The sequence below is a fragment of the Cyrtonyx montezumae genome, unplaced genomic scaffold (genome assembly GCF_038088225.1).
Source record: "Cyrtonyx montezumae isolate F1298 unplaced genomic scaffold, pur_monq_1.0 scaffold_3, whole genome shotgun sequence".
In the NCBI taxonomy this organism is placed as follows: domain Eukaryota; kingdom Metazoa; phylum Chordata; class Aves; order Galliformes; family Odontophoridae; genus Cyrtonyx; species Cyrtonyx montezumae.
In genome coordinates, this window is record NW_027072034.1 from 52,220,433 (window position 1) to 52,238,590 (window position 18,158).

Genomic DNA, 18,158 nt, shown 5'->3' on the forward strand with positions numbered 1-18,158 from the left:
TTTCCGAAGATCCATCTGGTTTGATATCCTTTACCAGTATTAGGTGGCTCAGGGTAACTGAACTAATTTCTCTGAAAGGCAATTTTGGAATGTGTTGCCTGTAACATTGCTAACCTGCATTTTTCTGGGAAGTGGCATCATGCTCTGAAACATAAGTGTTTACCTTTCTTCTAAAATTGTTGGGCTGAGTTCTGCCAATTGGTTGTGTGGCCAATCTTGTAACATCTGTCAGACCTAACTGCATATATAATATCATACATTGCAAAATTTGATTAGTCAAAAAATGATAAAATATTGAATTGAACAGCACAGACTCCAAAGAATTGTAATTTAGTTCGGTTGGAGTGGTGGGGTTCTCCTTGCAGTTAACCCAGAATTGTGTGTCAAAAATTCTCACCTTGCAGAGCAAGTCAGCTTGTCAGTTAAAATTCCACAGTGCAAGTACATTCAGCAGAAATTTGCAGGAATAAATTCCCTAGCTTATCTGAGTCTTAAGGGAGCTGAAAAATACTTTGTCTTTAAATTTACTGCTTTTCACAAGCTATCGTTTTGTTCTTACATTGACGTGTCTTTTTGTGTTCTTTATCACATTAATTACCTCCTGGCCAGAAAATGAACTGCTGCCTTTTTTAGCTTTACTTCTTAAGAGAATATCTTGTTTGTCTCTAAAATGTGTTTCTCCTTGATAAAGAAATATTTTTTGATAACGGGAGAACAGACCTAGAGATATTGCAGGGGAAAGAGCTACTGATAAAATAGCTTTTTAATAACTCATGCATCCCAACAGTTTTTGTTTGCTTTTTACAGTGATGCAGCACACTAAGATTTTCACCAAGCCGTTCACAGCACTATGCAAACCACCGTGCATAGTTTAGGTCCTACTCTTCCATGAGTGTAAGTGAGAAGGTCAAGGGCTCCTGTAAGATACTGAACTGTCACCACTGTGCAGGTATTATGCAGCCACTATCAAGGCATTTAATGCATCCATACATGGCACCTTAATATGTAAAACCAAGCTTTCATTGGTTGTAAACAAAACAAACACTGAGAGCACTGCAATTGTGAGCCTGTGACTGAGGCTGCCACTGTGTTCTCCTTCCCGAACCTTAATTTGAAATGAATGAATAGAAGAATATTATTGTGCTCTCCACTGCTTCTTTAGATCACCTCTGTAAATTTAGCACAGTAACAAGCCATAAAGTCTTCTATGGGTAATTTGCCAAATGCTACTGTCTGTAGCAGAATTCATTAGCAGTAAGTGCTGCTGGTTGGGAGTCAGGAGCAAAACAGTGCTGTGGTGTGGTGGGGGCAGAAGGATATGAAATAGGGTGCTGTGCTTTAGTAGCTCTGTCCCGAGCTACTAGCCTCTGCCGTTATTTGATTTTATTTTTCTTTGCACGATTGTGCCATGAGAAGGTAAGAGGCAGATATGTCTTATTTCATTCCAAGCCTGTGCGTATGCTCACTTGCGTAGGAGAGAATCTGGACATTTGGAAATGAAGCCTAACGGCACTGGAGGTAGACTGGGAATTGTCATATGGTGATGAAAGATGAAGAATTCACTGTCTACAACACAAGGAGATAAAAAAAAATATATAAGGCTGTTTAATAATTTATAGAATTAAGTGTCTGTCTTCCTGTGTTTCAGATGTACTCAGCATATTCTGTGAGTCGCAGCCATGTAAACAATGTGATAACCAGCAGCGCACTCCGTGTTCCTAAATAACTGGATGTGCAGTTTCTTACCTGTAATATTTGATTAGCTCAAAAGTGATAAACTATTTTTGACAGGTTCATTCCAGGCCCCAAATACTATAAAACTACAGAAAAATTTCCCCCCTGGAAAACAGTGGGAATTTGACCTGTGCACTATAATCATAGCTGCATCTGTGAACCGTGACCTAACATGACAGCTCAAGTAGCAAATGATTTCCCGTTGTTCAACTGAGTACTGAATAAGAACAAATAGGTGTAGTGACCAGTTTATGTGTCCATTTTGATGCTGGGTATGTGAGCCACAATCTTCCATTTTATTGCTAGGTTTTAATTCCTTAAACAAAACACTTGCCATAGCTTTATAGCAGGAGTGTAAAGCTCTGCCTTAAAAAAAATGAAAACCATTTTTTTTTAAATTCTAGAATCAGTGGAGTGGTGACTCATGCCTCAGCTGAAATTTTTAGTATCTTCCATTTAGTTATAATAGAAAGTGTACTGTTCTGCTTGCCATAGGAGGCAGTCTCCTTGAGAATATTTGTTGACACAAAGCAAAACTTCAGGGATTCCAGGGAGACATGCTACTTATCCATGTAGCTTTATTCCATGGACACAGATTGTACATAGCTTTGAACTTAAGGAAAAAAAAAGAAAAAAGAGTTATTTTTTTTCATCACATATAAGTCACGCACTCTATTGGTGTGGTGCACTGAACTCCACAGAAATGTATCTTCTGTTACTTCCTTCCATACTGGTGAAAAGGAGAGTAGGCTCAGATCTCTAAAGAGTTCAAGGGTTGCTCAGCTTTATCTATTAGGTTTTGCTAATCGCCTTTTACAAGCAAGTCAGCGTTTGACTCTGTCAAGTAAGCTGTATTCTTGTAGTCAGTCTTTAGAGGCTACCTCAGGCAAAATTATTATTGGTCTTAACAAACTGCAGACCTGCCCATTGATTTTATTGGTAAGGCATGGAACCACAACAATTTAGAAGAATAATTGCACAGCATAGAAAACCTAGCTTATTGACCTGTTTGCCATGTGAGTTATTGGATTCCATTCTTGGGGTCATGAAATTACTCCATTTTTCATTCTGTGTTAGATAAGAGGTGAAACTTGTAAAACCTCCAGCATTCCTTACCAAGAGTAACACACTTCAAGTCAATAATCATTAAGGTCCATAAGGACTTTGATATTAAAAGCAATACGATTCACCTAGGTGAAATGACTTTGACAAAAGGAAAAAAATAAATATTGCATGAAACTGCAAGGCCTCTTCTTCTGTCATCCTGAGTGGTTAAGAAGACTATATGCTTATGGTGAATTGAACATAATTTAAGAGATCGTCAAGGAACTAGTTATCAGTCTTTCTCTGTCCCCATCCAATAGTTTTTATTTATTACTTACATAGTTTCTTCCAGTGTAGACTTCTGTTTTACTTCCTCTTCTTGGCAATCTCACATGAGCAGTGTAATTACTGTTGGTGAGAATAGTGAAGCTTTAATGATGTATACAGCTGCAGCATGAAAGTGGAATTTATGATAATCACAGAACTATGTAAAGGCTTGGGTTGGGAGGGCCAAGGGTCATTTAGTTCCAACCCCCCCTGCCATGGGTAGTGTTGCCAACCAGTTGAGATCAAATTCTGCCCATGTTATGTTGACATGCAGATTTGTACAAATACCAACAACTTCTTGTTGTTGAGAGAGGTTTGCCTAAGCTGGCGTAGCAAATAAGCATGCCCAGCGACTTGCATCATTTCTGAGTGCAGACAAGAAGAACTGCCAAGGTTACTGCAGTGTTTGGAGAGGCTCTCTCATCCAAGCTTTTATCTTTTGGAAAGGCTGTTTTGTGAATCCTGTCTCCTATTGCTCTGGAGCTGCTTCTGCTTAGGTTACATGCATCAACCAATTCACATGCCAGGACAGATCTGCTACAACACAAAATATCAGTGGAACAACTGAAGGCATAGATTGACTTTCAATGAACCGGCAGACCTGCTACTTAGGGGAAGTAAGCTGATCCAAAATACATGGGTAGAGCAGATGTTCCTTTCATACCAGTGTAAAAAATGGGTTAGCATCCTGGCACAGCACAGCTACAACACAGTGGGCAGCTTGTTCCTCATGCCCAAGTGTGAGGTGCCCAGCTTGGAAGATGTTTATACTTGTAATGCAGAATTGTCAGGAACACTTACCTCAAGTACAGACAGGTAGACCTCCCATCAGGATATAACAGCTTACTGCTGCATTTTTGGCATAAGTTAACTACAGGACTCGTGTGTAGATGTACATTATGACTGAGACTAAATGCAGCCAAAGGATTCCCCACTGATGAATAAGATTTTACATAAATTATCTTCCTCCTTCCTGTGTGGGGGAGCACAGGTGGAAGGAAAGCAGTATCTGTGGAGTACTGATCTCTGATTCATTTACAGTTGTGAACCTGCTCTGATGTCTGGGGCAGGTGGGCTGACAGAGGAGCACCAAGAAAGGATTTGGATGGCGGAGAGATGACCATTGAGAGGTTCCTTCCAACCCCTACAATTCTGATTCTGTGATCTGTTATGGCCACATCCCAGTGTCTCTATTGCCAAAATGTCTCAGAATCACCAAATGGTTGAGATTCAAAGGGACCTCTTGGTCCATTTGTCTCTACCCCTCCTCAAGTGGGGACACCCAGAGCAGGGTGCCCAGAACAGGCAGCTTTTGAACTGGGTGCTGTGCCTCCCCCCCCTCTGGAAGTGAGGAGGGTGTTTGGGACCTACTGTTTCTTTCCTAAGATCTAGGAAAGCTGCTGCATTAGAAGTAGCTGGCAGCATCCAGCCAGCAACTGGTGCATTCATCAACTGAGAGGGAGATAGGAAAGAGGAACAGAGTGCAAACAGAGAGACTGATGCTTTTCCCCTCTTTTTATTGACATGGGACAGAGTTTGAAGAAAGGCTGATTGCTCTTTTTCCTTGAGTCTCTCCATTGTTTACCTTAAGACAGTGAATAACAATGTTCATTCCATCTGACCAACTGTGTAGCAGCACCAGCTGCTCGCAGGCTGCCTGCTAGACAGCAATAGCGGTACTCTCTTCTTTTTTGCAGCACTCCATTTGGAGCAATATCTGAAATTTTGCCTTTCTAAAGGAGAGGTTTAATTGCAGAGTATGATTGCTTTAATGCTATGCAATTCTGACAAGTGAGACCCATAGATTATTTTTTACTTTGTTAGTTATATTAGAAGTGATGTATTGTCTTCACCAATAATCTGATTCATGCACTCACATAACAACTGATGTTGTTTCCGTGCTGCTGACAAAAACATGACTCAAAGAAATGAAAATTGATATGTTAAACAGTTGCAGCGATGGGTGTCTATAGGGAAGGCTCTTTAACTCAAGACTTAAGTCAAAGGCCACTGGAAATGAATGGGCACAGTCTTATTAATGGTAAGCCTACAGACACTGTCATGGAATTTTGTTAACGTAAGCAGTTTAGGAAAGTGTGCTCTCTAGAAAGTACTTTCCTTGATCATGTTACAGCACAAAACTTGCTGCATTAGCAGCATTAGTACTTCAGGAAATAATCATATCTAATCACTCTCTTAAAAAATAAAGTTTTCAGGACATTTAATTTTAAACAGTTTTGTTGTTGTTTTGCTTTTTTTTTAGTGTACCTGACTGCCTCTAGGGAATGCAGCCAGTGTACAGCTGGAGCTGGGTTTCTCAGCTTACTGAAGCAGAAGTGCATCAGTCAGACTGGAACAACACTATGGAGAGGCAGCTCCTGTGTCTTTGTACCTGTTACTGTTCCATGGCTTCATAGCATCATCTGAAAGAAAAATCTGGCTGTGACACTGCATGGAAAGGTCCCTGAACTGTCCCAAGCCCCATCTTTGGTAGAAAAAGATCAAGCTCAGCAAGTGAACTTAAATACTGTGCAATGCAGTATGTTGTCATTAGAATACCAGCCTGGCTCCAGCACCTTTCTGCTTCAGTCAGCTGTCCTGACAAATAGAAATGTGCTTGTCTGAATGGTGTTTTTAAGTACTATAACTAATTCACAAGCTCCCTCTGCTGGTCTTCCAGAAGGTGAGAGTGGTGGCAAAGCTCCTTTCAGCTTGTTTTCAGACTGACTCAATTTCTTCAGCTTATTCTGACACTTTCTGCAGCATCTGAAGAAGCATATGATCAGATTTGTGTAAATGACTTTTTAGAATTTTGCTGTTGAGAGATTTGATGGGTTAGATACATACTCAAAATTTTTACATGCATAGAAGAAGGCTTTTGCCATAATTATGTAAGGGTACAAGTTACTTCCTAAAAATACTGATGCATCTATAAGCAGGTAATGATGCTTGGTGTTCAATAATGCCTTCTACTTCACACATACAGGATATATGAGTAAATCTCTCTTAGTAGACTAAATGGAGCTGTGGAGTTATTTACTTCCAGCTAAATAATCTCAGGTTGAGAAGAACCTCTAACAACAAAAAGAGCACAATTCTATGAGATTCTTCTAGACAAAGCCTTTCCTTGCTGAGCTTTAGCATGGATTTATTGAATAAAGTACCTGGCTTAAGTCATTCACCTATTTGTGGAATGCCTTAGTGGAAGGATGCATGTTGTCTGCAGTGACACAAGAGAAAATCAGAGTGACTATGGAAGCAATTACAGCAGCACTGATTACTTTAAGTAGAGCTCCAGGGCATAAACAAAACAGTACAAATACTGAGTATGGGTACTGATAGTGCTAAATAGAGGGTGAATGGAAATGCACAGTCACTATTGGGAGTGGAACTTCTTTTTTTTAACAGCAACCAGCATCACTGTGCAATGGTATAGAACAGAAAGTAAAGAACTCCACCAACCTGCTGATATGGAAACTGCAGGTGAAGTGTGGAATACTTTTGAAAATGTATTTCAAACTGTGATCTAGTGAGGAAACTAAAATGTGCGCTTCTGAGATGACAGAATGGATTTAGATGTCTTTAAAAATACAGAAAGAGTTAGCTGAAATATTAAGCCATCAGCAGTGTATCTTTCACTGTCAGTAGTCTTTTGGCTGAATACTGACATAATAAAGAATAACTCTTCCTACTCTGCAATATGCACATAGTAAATGCCATTTGAGTTTATAAAAAGTATAGCTTGAGAAGCTTTTTTTTTTTTTCTGGGCAGCATATTCTCATGCTGATGTTATTCTTCATTAAAGCATCATCCAGGTTTTGCCAGAGTTGGGAAGATCAGTCTGTTTCTTTGCTGTCTCTAATATCAGTTCTGTAATTCCCAGGGGCAAGTTGGCATTGTGACTACACTGAAATGAAAATGAACTTGGTAGCATTGCAGTTAAACCATCCACAGTTATGATGTGTGTATTCTCTGATGGCCATTGTGGTGACATGTTTTTAGCTGTTTTTAGAGATGCTGTGAGGGTGCATACAGAGAATACCCATAGTTTTTGATTTGTGGCAGGATGAAAGAAATCTTGAGTCACTTCTAACATGGATTTTGTTGAAAGAGAAGAGCAAGCCAGTGGAGATCTTAAATATGATACTGGATCATAGGTATCAGGGTGAGAAACCAGGTTCTGTTCAGCCTTGAAAAAAGAAGACTCAGAGGGGATCTGATCCACACCTATAAATATCTGAGGAGCGGGAGGCAAAGAGATGAGGCTGGACACTGCTCAGCAGTGTGTGGTGATAGGACGAGGGGAAATGGCCACAAACTGATGCACAAATGTGCATGGGAACTTCTTCCCAGTGCAGTGATGGAGCAGTGGCACAGCTGCACAGAGAGGTGGTGGAGTCTCCTTCTCTGGAGACGTTCCAGACCCGCCTGGACGCCTACCTGTGCAACCTGGGCTAGGGAGCTGCTTTGGCTGGGGGTTGGACTCAGTGATCTCTAGAGGTCCCTTCCAACCCCTACAATTCTGTCATTCTGTGATCATAAAAACCTTTGGAAGGCGACTAGTAATTATTATTAGTCTCTATTCTCAGTTAATCATTTCCTAGAATAAGGAACAAATACAAACCTGTCACATTTAAGTGTTTTGAAAAACAGCAGCTCTGCCTACAGTGCCTATGGACTGAGGTGCTTGGGAAGAGGCATTTGGGGTCAGCACATAAGTGTTCCTAATCAGCTCTTAGTACACATCTCCTACCTGTCTCATGCTTACAGCAAGTCCAAGTGGACAGAGGCAGAAGGTTGCTTTCAAGATATATTGATTGTTTTCTTTCTGTTTTCTCTTCAGCCACGTGGATGTGCTGATTTCTATCACCCATTCTAGTAATGATTTTCAATGATCAGTTTTTGTCTGATTTTGCGTATGGGAAGTGATATTATTATGCCAGCCATTTACCACGGGGTATACACATAAGTAATCGTAGTGCCTCAATATTCTGCTTTTTACACTTACCTTTTATTCAAAAAATGGTGAATGATGCAGTTCTTACCGACTGAGATTTTTTACACAGCACTGTGCAATGCTGGATTTGGGTAGAAGTTGAAATCCATTTAAAAACCACAATTAGCATTTTGAAATAATCTTTAATTCAATTTAAAATTAAATGTGCTGAACATAAAAATAAGTTGATCAAGCACGGTTTATGTTGAAATCCAGCTCATTTATTAGAACTGCATGAAGAAAATGAACTGATCTCAGTGTCTCTAATCAGCATGCTTTTGCCTTCCAGAATGACAATGAGGAGATCTTAGCCTCCACTTTTATTTTTCAAGGGTTACCTTACTAATCCTTTAACAAAGTACAGGATTTGGAGGATTAGGACTCAAAGGGCAAGGCTAAATCAGAACTCAGGAGAGAATGTGGTGTGTCTCTCCGTGTCTGTGATCAGCTCATTTGTTTAGGGTTTAAGCCATTATTAAATTCAGTGAAGCTGAAACAATTAATCTTAAAATGACTGGAAATGGGTGAAGTCTCCAGATGTTAACAGCTTATTTACTTCTACTGCAGTAACATTAAAGAACACTAATCAAGATCAGAACCAGGTTCTTCTCTGAGTTGTACAAAGATAGATAAACAAGATTTTTCAGTCATTATTTCTCAGACAGGTTCTCACTGACATTGTTTATCCATAGTATCCTTTAGTTGCCAAACAAAAGTCTGCAGTTTTATATCAAATGTTGCCTCCAAATTTAATGCAAGTGGCATTTTTTAAATTTAAAGAACTAATTACAAGTCCTCCGATAATAAAAATTACAGCAAAAGCAAATGTGTTCATAACCTTTTTAGAGACATTTCGTTGATAACCACAGTTAGCTTTAGGATTATTATCTATCTTGTCATCTCTTCGAGAGTATTTCTATGGCTTTGTTCTGCCTCATTTTACGTTTTATTTTTTTTTTTCTCTTCCAGTGCTGTTTTCAAAATGTATGTTTGCAAAACACAGATGCCATACAGGCTTTCCCCTAAAGCCAAATTGCTACAGCAGCTGAGTGTTGTTAATGACTGAGATGCTGTCAAGAATGTATGGAAGGACATGACAATGATTGCAGTGAACTGCGTATCATTATCTCTGTAGTAGAACGGCGCAGAGGAGATTCCTCTCTGTATACTTTGAGTCAGTAACTTTGAAAAGTTCATGTCTGGTGAAATACTTCTGATCGAGGCATTTCTTAGCACTCCATTAAAACAAAGGTGGTGTTGACCTGTTTGCAGGGACAAAGTGTGGTAAGCATAGCTGGCCATTTCTGTTAACATTTCTGTGAAGTGAGAAAGGGTGATTCTTTAGTGAGATGCTTCTGAACCTACATATGTACTGTTGATTTTCAGCAGTTTCACACCCTCTTCCTTGCTTCCTCTTTTTTTATTGTTTAAAGGAAAACCTATCTCACTCTGTAAGTTCCAGTGAAGCCCCTAATATTTACTTCTCTAGGTCTGCTTTCCTATGCCTTCTCATTCTGTTCCTTCCTCCATTTCTTGCATCTTGACTGGTGCTTGTTGTCGGCCTCCATCAGGCTGAAGGGAAGGGAAGTCAGTGGTTCTATGTGGGCCTCTTTTCAGCTCATCTGTGTGCCATAGCTATGTACTGCGCCCAGGTCTGTGGCCCCCAATACAGGAAAGATGTGGAGCTGTTGGAGAGGGTCCAGAGGAGAGCCATGAAGATGATCAGAGGGGTGCAGCACCTCCCCTACAAAGGCAGGCTGAGGGAGCTGGGCTTGTTCAGCCTAGAGAAGAGGTGGCTGCAAGGAGACCTCATTGTAGCCATCCAGTATCTAAAAAGGGATTATAAAAAGGAAGATAATCAACTTTTTTCAAGGGTAGACAGTGACAGGACAAGGGGGAATGGTTTTAAGCTCAAGGAGGGAAGATTTAGATTGGATGTCAGAGGAAAGTTCTTTAAAGAGAGAATGGTGAGCTGCTGGAACAGGCTGCACAGTGAGGCTGTGGATGCTCCATCCCTGGAGATGTACAAGACCAGGTTGGGTGGAGCCCTGGGCAACCTGGTGTAGTACCAGATCTGGAGAATGGTGGCCCTGCCTGTGGCAGAGGGGTTGGAACTTGATAATCCTTGGAGTCCCTTCCAACTCCAATCATTCTGTGATTCTGTGACCTAAGATTTGACTTTTGCTTTCCTGAGATGGGATGAAACTCTATTTTGGAGAAACATTATGTAAAAGCACTGTGTTATATAAGAAGATCTTAATAGGAATGTACCTTACAGCACGCTCAGAAGATTAAAGGCAGTACTTTGTCTTGTGCACAGGGAAAAAGCAGAGTCCTGAAAACTGTCTAAAGTATTCTTGATGTTTGTTTTGATGTTTCTATTTAGGTGCTGACCCCAGCACAAATAAAATCAATTTGCCTGGCCATTCTGGAATCAGGAAAGCAGTATGCAGTGAAAAAGAGGAAACCATTCCCACTCATGTATTCCTACTATGGAACAGAGTATCTTGGTGAGTAAAACACACCAACTGCTTTGAAAGAGACGCAGCGCATGGATGCCTAGACAGTAGATGATGCAGAAATAAAATATATAAAGCCTACAGTGTGGGATTTCTCCTGAGTAAGCTGAGACCTTTTCCTTACCTAAAAGTAGTGTTTCTTACTCACCCTTTGAAAAAATGCTTGAAAAAAGCGTTAAATTATCATTATTGTAAAATAGGATAATTGAACCTTTAAACTTTTCAGTCTGGTTCCAGTTTGGTTGAGTTGCGACTGAGGTTATTTCTCTTCAGGCATATCTCTGCAAGTACTTCAGCTGTATCTATCAAGGCACAATCAGCTTCAGTTGGAAAGAAGAGTAGCAGCAAGTATTCAGTCAGACAGCACAGTATATCTGTGTTTTCACATTTAGCTTGGGGAGCTGGAAAAGACAGCAGCAGTAACAAGTAATTGTGTCATGCACCTGAAGTGCCTTAATTCCAAGCACTGTTGTAATGGGCCAAAGACCCATGCACTTCACAATGAAATCAGTCCCCAAAGAAAGATCCAGCAGGATGGAGGTGGGACCTAAACCCCCCCTCTCCTTTTGACTGTTGCTGTTCTTTACAGGTGCAGCACATGGGCTTTCCTCAATCCTTCAGATGTTACTTTCCTATTTTGACTACCTGCAGCCAGCAGATCAGGAGCTTGTGTGGCAGAGTGTCGACTTTCTCATGGACCAAGAACAGAATAGCAACTGGCCTCCTGAGCTGGGGGAGACGATTGAGCGGGAGAATGAGCTTGTTCACTGGTGTCACGGAGCTCCAGGTTCTTTTCCCATTGATGCTATGCATGGCCAGATGTTTTTCTACATTTGGTGATTCCGTGTTGAAGATAAACTCAGGTTAAATTTGATTCTGACATTTTATGAGATGCAGGTGAACTATTTATTCTGGCAGTTAAAAATGTTCTATTTATTGTCAAAGCAACTGAAAGGACAGGCATATTTCCTACTTCATAAGCATTTGAGATTGAAGCTAGAAGAGTTCTGGAGTTCAGGAATACACAGATGCAGGCATATATGTGAACTTTGAGAAGGCGTTCAGAGGATTTTTTCCATCTCATCAGAATCAAAATTTAAGCCTATGCATATTACATGGATATACATTAATTTGACCAAAGTATTTGCATGTGAAGGAGACTTTATACTAGCAAGAGGGCTTTTTTGTTTTGTTTTGTTTTGTTTTAAATGCATCCATATACAACTGCTTTTAAGAGACAAAGAGAATACTTAGCTTGGGTCATGAGTTAAAGCTGAGGTCTGTCAGTTCAGAATCTACTCCAGTATCCTAGCAATTTGGGCAAAGAATGCTGTGTGTTGAAATTGCTCTTTCATCTACTGGCAGAATTTTATTGCTGACCAGTCCTGTTGGTTTTGTAACATGAACCTAGAAGGTTACAGAGAAGCTGACTTCTGTTCAATAATCGCCATGAGTACCAAGGCATTACTTTTCAAGTGTTTCTATTTAAACTGCAAAAAGTAACATCATAATGAATATCCCTCAAATGTGCTTCTTGCTGGTGTATTATCTTTCTGTCGGTATGATGATGGAGCAAGCTTCTTGCTCTTGCACTCTAATGAAGCGACATGAAAACAGCTTTTGCTTATCAAGCTGGTTTTTATTTTTAAGTGAAAAAAAGTGACTTCTGTGGCCTAGTGAGGAAATCTGCAGGGAATATGCCCTTTTTGTTTGACATTTTTTACATGAGTTCATTAATTAGTGGAGAGATGTAGTGAGACTCAGCCCAGGTGACAGATTTGCAAAGGGCATAGAGAAGTTCCTTTAGAAGACATTTACAGATGTCTAAATTCATTAATTGCTATTGTGCTCTCACGGAAAATCCTGTATCCAATCACTGTTCATAGGCAATAAAGCACACATAGCTTATAAGAACACTGTTCAGCTGCTTTGGTGTGTATTATATTTAGACCACAAGTGAGCTATTCAGAATATTAAGCCTCTTCACTGCTGCTTTTCTAGGCATTGCGTATCTGTTTGCCAAAGCATACCTGGTTTCCAAGAAGCCTCAGTACCTGGACACTTGTATCCGCTGCGGAGAGCTAACCTGGCAGAAAGGTTTGCTGAAGAAGGGACCTGGAATATGCCATGGAGTGGCTGGTAGTGCTTATGTGTTCCTGCTGCTCTATAGGCTCACTGGAAACTCAAAATACATCTACAGGGCCCAAAGGTTAGCATTCCTAACTTTCTGGACACGTGGTCATACCAGAAAGGTTCAAGAACATTCACCAAGCTGCAATTGCAGGGAGAGGTGCCTGAGCTCCCTCAGCTGCCTCCCTGCCTGTGGCCTGGGATTCATGCTGAGGGATATGGGTGGTGGGAAGGAAGGGCCTTCTGGGATTTCCTATTGCTGTGATTTACTCTACATCCTTAAAATGCTAATCATAATAATAATCTTTTCTTCTGTTTCTTAGGTTTGCAGAGTTCTTATTTACAGAGGAATTTAAGGCTGGTTCCCGGGCACTAGAAAGTGTATATAGTCTGTATGAAGGCTTCTCGGGGACTGTGTGTTTCCTGACTGACTTGCTGCAGCCCAACCAAGCTGAGTTTCCTCTCTTCAGTGTCTTTGTCTAGAGAACAACATCCTTCAGTGCCACATCCCTGTGGCGACAGGAGAGGGCACCTGTGGTTTCACCTATTTGTGAGAGGCTATTTCCAAAACAAGCCAGTGGTACCACTAATGCTAGCCTTAATGTAGCTGGGAGGTGGGTGAAAGTAAATACAACTGGGCTTTGGGTAAGGGAAGCATGTGAGCAAAAAATAAAATAAAATCAAAGGGTCAGTTAAAAAAAGGGGAAGGGGTTGAATGTGGTGGGGTAGATATTTATCTGTAAAGAAGTAAAACACATTTAAGTGATAGAGAAAGGGGGATTATCAAACTTTTAATTTGATGGCTACACAAGAGAAAAGGCAAGCTAGAATTACAGGGGCATGCAAAGAAGAAACAGTGATACATCCAGGATGTTTTAAAAGGAGACCTGCAAAAGCAAGTCTTTATGTGGTGATGCACTTACCAGGGAGGGCATTGTGGACATGTCACTACGCTGCACAAAGGCAAAATCTGGGATTTTGTACCTAACCCACATTTCCTAGTACTAGTACCATGTATTACAAATAGCTGTATCCTGGAGTTCTTCTCATGTGTATATAAGGGTAGTTCTGTAGATAGCTATTTATGCAGCCCACGGTTTCAAAGGATCATTTCATTGAGTAAAGTTTGATGTGTGTGAACGAGAACTGAATTTGGCCCTTCTTATTGGAGCTCAGTCTGTGGTGAGGAGCTGGTCTCCTTACTGACTTACCCCAACTGTGGCGCTCCTACCAATACTTTCCCTTCTGCAGGGATCATTTGTGCCACTGTGGAGGAGACTTGGACTGAAAAGTTACATAGTGAAGACAGCATCGGCAGATGCCTCTTCACAATACAGCATTGCTAGAATAGATGTTGTTCAGTGATAGAAAAGCTTCCTTTAGAAATTAATTACCTATAGCAGCATTTCTGAACAATGACATATGTAGGACAGAGAACAGAAAAACTATTTTCCTGATGAATTGTTCATTCCAAGCCCTGCAAACTGAATGCAAACCTCTGATGGCATACTGAGCTTAAGAAAAACCTGATAGGAAAATTCAAAATCGCTTCTTCTCCTGGTGAACAAAACAATGTATGTGCCCAAATGATTTATAGCTATAGAAATAAACGGGCTCCTCAGCACTAGTTGCACTAGCACTTAAGGTTGCAATTATACTGTTTCATATACATTGTATTTATGAAATGATAACTAAAAGCTGAAGAAAATGCTAACATAGATTTGTAGTAGAAAACTGTAAAAACAAAGCCTATATTTAAATCTTTACTATTTTTATTTATATGGGAATAATGTATTGAAATTGCCTTTTAGGATGGATTGGGAAGGCCAGTATGTCAAAACTTTGCAGTTAAGAGTGAAAAAAATGACCTATGTGCACTGCCAAACATTGCAGTCCCTCTTCCTGCATTCTCAGCTGGAAAAGATTACAATTTCTTTATATTTAATGCCTAATGGATTAAAGTTCCCATTTGATTTCAGTGGCTTGATCAGGCTGTAAGATAGAGCCAAGTCTTGCAATCCTTCTGCATTTTAATACACTATTTCCATTCCTACTCATGCCACTCTTACTACAACAAGATGACTTGCATTATTATGAGCTGCTATTTTTGCTATTTGTCTTGCACTGTGCTGCTCTAATTAATTCCTTAATCATAGAAGTAACCATATTTCTTTGGTGACAAAAGCAATGCAGTTCTGTATCTGCTTATCAAGTATTTGGGAATTTTTAATGAATGTTAAAATTCAATATACAGATGTTACGGGTTTATAATTTGTGGGATTAAGGGTCTTTTGAGAAAGCCATTAATGTCACTTCATCACTGTGAGCAGTGAGATGCATACACATAGGAGTGTGTATTTCATAGAGGAGTTTACATGTGAGGCTTAACTGAGAACAAAAAGTCCTTGTGCTCTGCCCAGCCATGTTTAAATGCACCTGTTAGATAAGCAGTGCAGATCCTAAGCCCTTTAGGATTCTTACCTAAAGCAGATGGAGAATCTATTTTATAGCTAGAACCCTTTTTAACAAGTTATTAAGGAAGGTAATACTTGGTCTATCCACTTTTTCCCTGTGATCATTAATTTGTCAGTCTCCATTTGTCTTGTGGGGTAGTGGTACTCAGATTCTATCTCATTGTAGGACAGAGAAATGGGTTCTGCTGTGATCAGGCTCAGGCAGTTGCAATCCTGCATTTATTGCCAATTGTTTTATTCACAGCTGCAAATATAAAGGCCTAGTGTTCTGATAACCACACAGTCAAAAAACATAACCTAAACTTAAGCCTTAACAGAATCTATGCCTAACAGCACAGCAACCATGACCTGATTTTGTGCCCAGTGCCTACTTTTTAATTATCATGAAGCCACAGCATTTAACTGCATCTAGTTAGGTTTCTTTTTCTCAGGAGAGGCTTGGAGAAGGAAATCTTTGCCAAAACCTCAGTACATCTAGAGCACAATAAATAAATAAATGAATGCAGTAATTTAAACCCTGACCAAGTCATGAATGCTGATATTGTAACGTATACCACAGGTGTTCAAGTTTACCATAACAGTACATCTCTTTGTAGAATTAATTCCTTCAGATTTAGATTCAGAGAAGATTCAGATTATTTCTGATATAAATAATAGTAACAAAACCATGTGTTTCATGGGATGCATCTTGTAAAATCTTGGAACAGATGTAGCAGTGAGAGCAGGTTCCTATGGCTTTGTTGCTTTTCTCATCTGACCTGGCTGGGCTGAAGAGGAGATGGGATGTGCTGTGGTCGCAGCTTCTGAACACAGTGTCCATATACTCCAGGGCTCTTCTGAAACTGCCACTCACTAAACGGGTGTGGGTGTTCATCTCTTAATACTCTTAATCTTCAACTTACATTTGTTTTATTTTTTGCACTTTTTATTGTTATAAAATTTTTATTTTATTGTTATTTATAACATAAATGTTGTTGCAACCTTAATTTGTTGCAGTTAAGACATGGACAGGAAAGCAACCTGACTGGGCACTTGTAGTGTGATAAAAAAAATAAGGTCCTTTGTCTTCCCTCTTGGGGAAATAAATAAGGCATCCTTAGCTGGATGCTATTTCCTCCTGCTCCACAATCAAACCTAAGAGACTGAAAGACCGTGTTCCTGAACAGATTCTGCCACAGCGCTGTGACAAAAGACTGTGTTACCAGAAACTTCAGAAGCCTCTTTCAAAGTGTAAAACACAAGTTACCAAGTCACCTTTGCACATTAGTCTCTCTACTTTGTTAAGTTTCTAAAGCGTAGGCAATAGGACTTCAAATGGTATAGTATCTCTGATTATGTTGTCAAAGCCAAGAGGATGCATTGTGTGGGTACTGGTGCTTATTTGTGATGTACACGTGTTTGTGTGGTGCTGTCTGTGCGTAAAGCTGTAGATTACAAACCAGTTTAAGGAGCTATATACTATTCATGACTTTTGGTAGGTCATCCATAGCTTACTGTTGTAGAATAATTCTGAAGGAAATTAGATCTGCGATGTCAAGATTTAGTGATATTAGGATTCATAGAGCCACATGCAATACGTTTCAGCAATAGTACCATTCTAACAAATATGTCTTTATTTTTTCCCGCCATTCACGGCTCCTCAGCATGACAGTATTCCTCTTTTGTGCTGCTGCTTTCAGTGTCTGCCTTGCACCATTGCTTCTTTCAGTTCCCCCACTTTTCTTTCCCAGTCTATGAATAACTCTGGAAGGCTGAACGAGCAGCCCACGCCTTTGTTCTTGAAAATTAACTCAGTTAATTTTGCTGAAGGGGAGTGTTCCACTTATTTGCATTACATTATTTTTAGACTCCCCGGTGGTCTTTTCTCACTGGCTTGGCCATTTCCCTCCTAGTAAGGAAAAATCATTATACTGTAGAATAACTTTCACTGATGACAGACATCATTAAATAAAACAAAAGAGGTGTTCACTCCTCTGGTATCTAAGTTCTACTGACAATCAGAAATAAGTGGAATGGCTGAACATCTCAAAACATTCACTTAAATAGTTCTGGGAAACATGCACAAATGAATGCAAGTAAAGTGATCACCACTGTCGCTACTCAGTGAAATTAAATAATGCCACTCTGATGTTCCAGGAATAATTATATCAACATACAGACAATATGACAAGTGTATTGAAGAGGTACTTTTTAAAATACAGATAGGTATCTTAGTGGTCTTTTCCAAATGTAAAGATTCTACTGTTCTATGACTATGAGAAAAAAATAGAGGTAGGTATCCGATGTATTCAGAAACATACAAGTGCAATGTGCTTAAATGAAAACTTTCACAAGCAATCAGTCTTTTTTACTTGCAGTATTATCTGCATATACAGTTACAGCAGCTGCCAACATACTGCATGCTTTATGAAAACAGAGAGCAATTTTAGCATATGCATGCATTTTGAGCATATATCCTTGTTACTTCTGAAATTTTGACCTGTAAGATCCACAGACAGAGTGCATCTCCAAGGTCTGCTGAATAAATCTCAGGTGCCATAATCTTCTCCTACGTAGACTGAATATTCACTGACACGAGTGCCTATTTGTCATCTGTAGGAAGTAGTGTATCAGGGTTAAGAATTGCTCTGTGGATTGCCAAGAGCAGTCTTCCTGTGAAGAAATACACAGGTGAGGAACTGCTGGCTAACTGCAATCTTGCAATTGCTATGAGAAGACATCTGAGTTTATATAATTATGTCCTGGAATAAGTAGTCAGTGGCATAAAGCCAAATTAAAAATAAATAAAATGACCAAAAATCACATTACTGAGGGAACAACATACTTCAAAGCCATAATCCAAAAATGCTCAGGGCCCAAAACAGTACAGCAATTTAAGGATGTGAACAGGCATTTTCCAAGCAAATAGCACAGTTTGATTCATTGCACAGACA

The 18,158-nt window shown here is 39.8% G+C and overlaps 1 protein-coding gene across 1 annotated transcript in view; it reads left to right on the plus strand.

Moving 5' to 3' along the window:
* LANCL3 (LanC like family member 3) overlaps window positions 1–15,230 on the plus strand; it is a 29,378-nt gene extending 14,148 nt beyond the window's left edge. The window contains exons 2-5 of the mRNA XM_065741555.1: window positions 10,489–10,612; window positions 11,211–11,408; window positions 12,623–12,830; window positions 13,075–15,230. Coding sequence (XP_065597627.1) covers window positions 10,489–10,612; window positions 11,211–11,408; window positions 12,623–12,830; window positions 13,075–13,234 — 690 coding nt within the window. The 3' untranslated portion in view covers window positions 13,235–15,230. The remainder of the gene's footprint in view (window positions 1–10,488; window positions 10,613–11,210; window positions 11,409–12,622; window positions 12,831–13,074) is intronic.
* The last annotated feature ends 2,928 nt before the right edge of the window (window positions 15,231–18,158 follow it).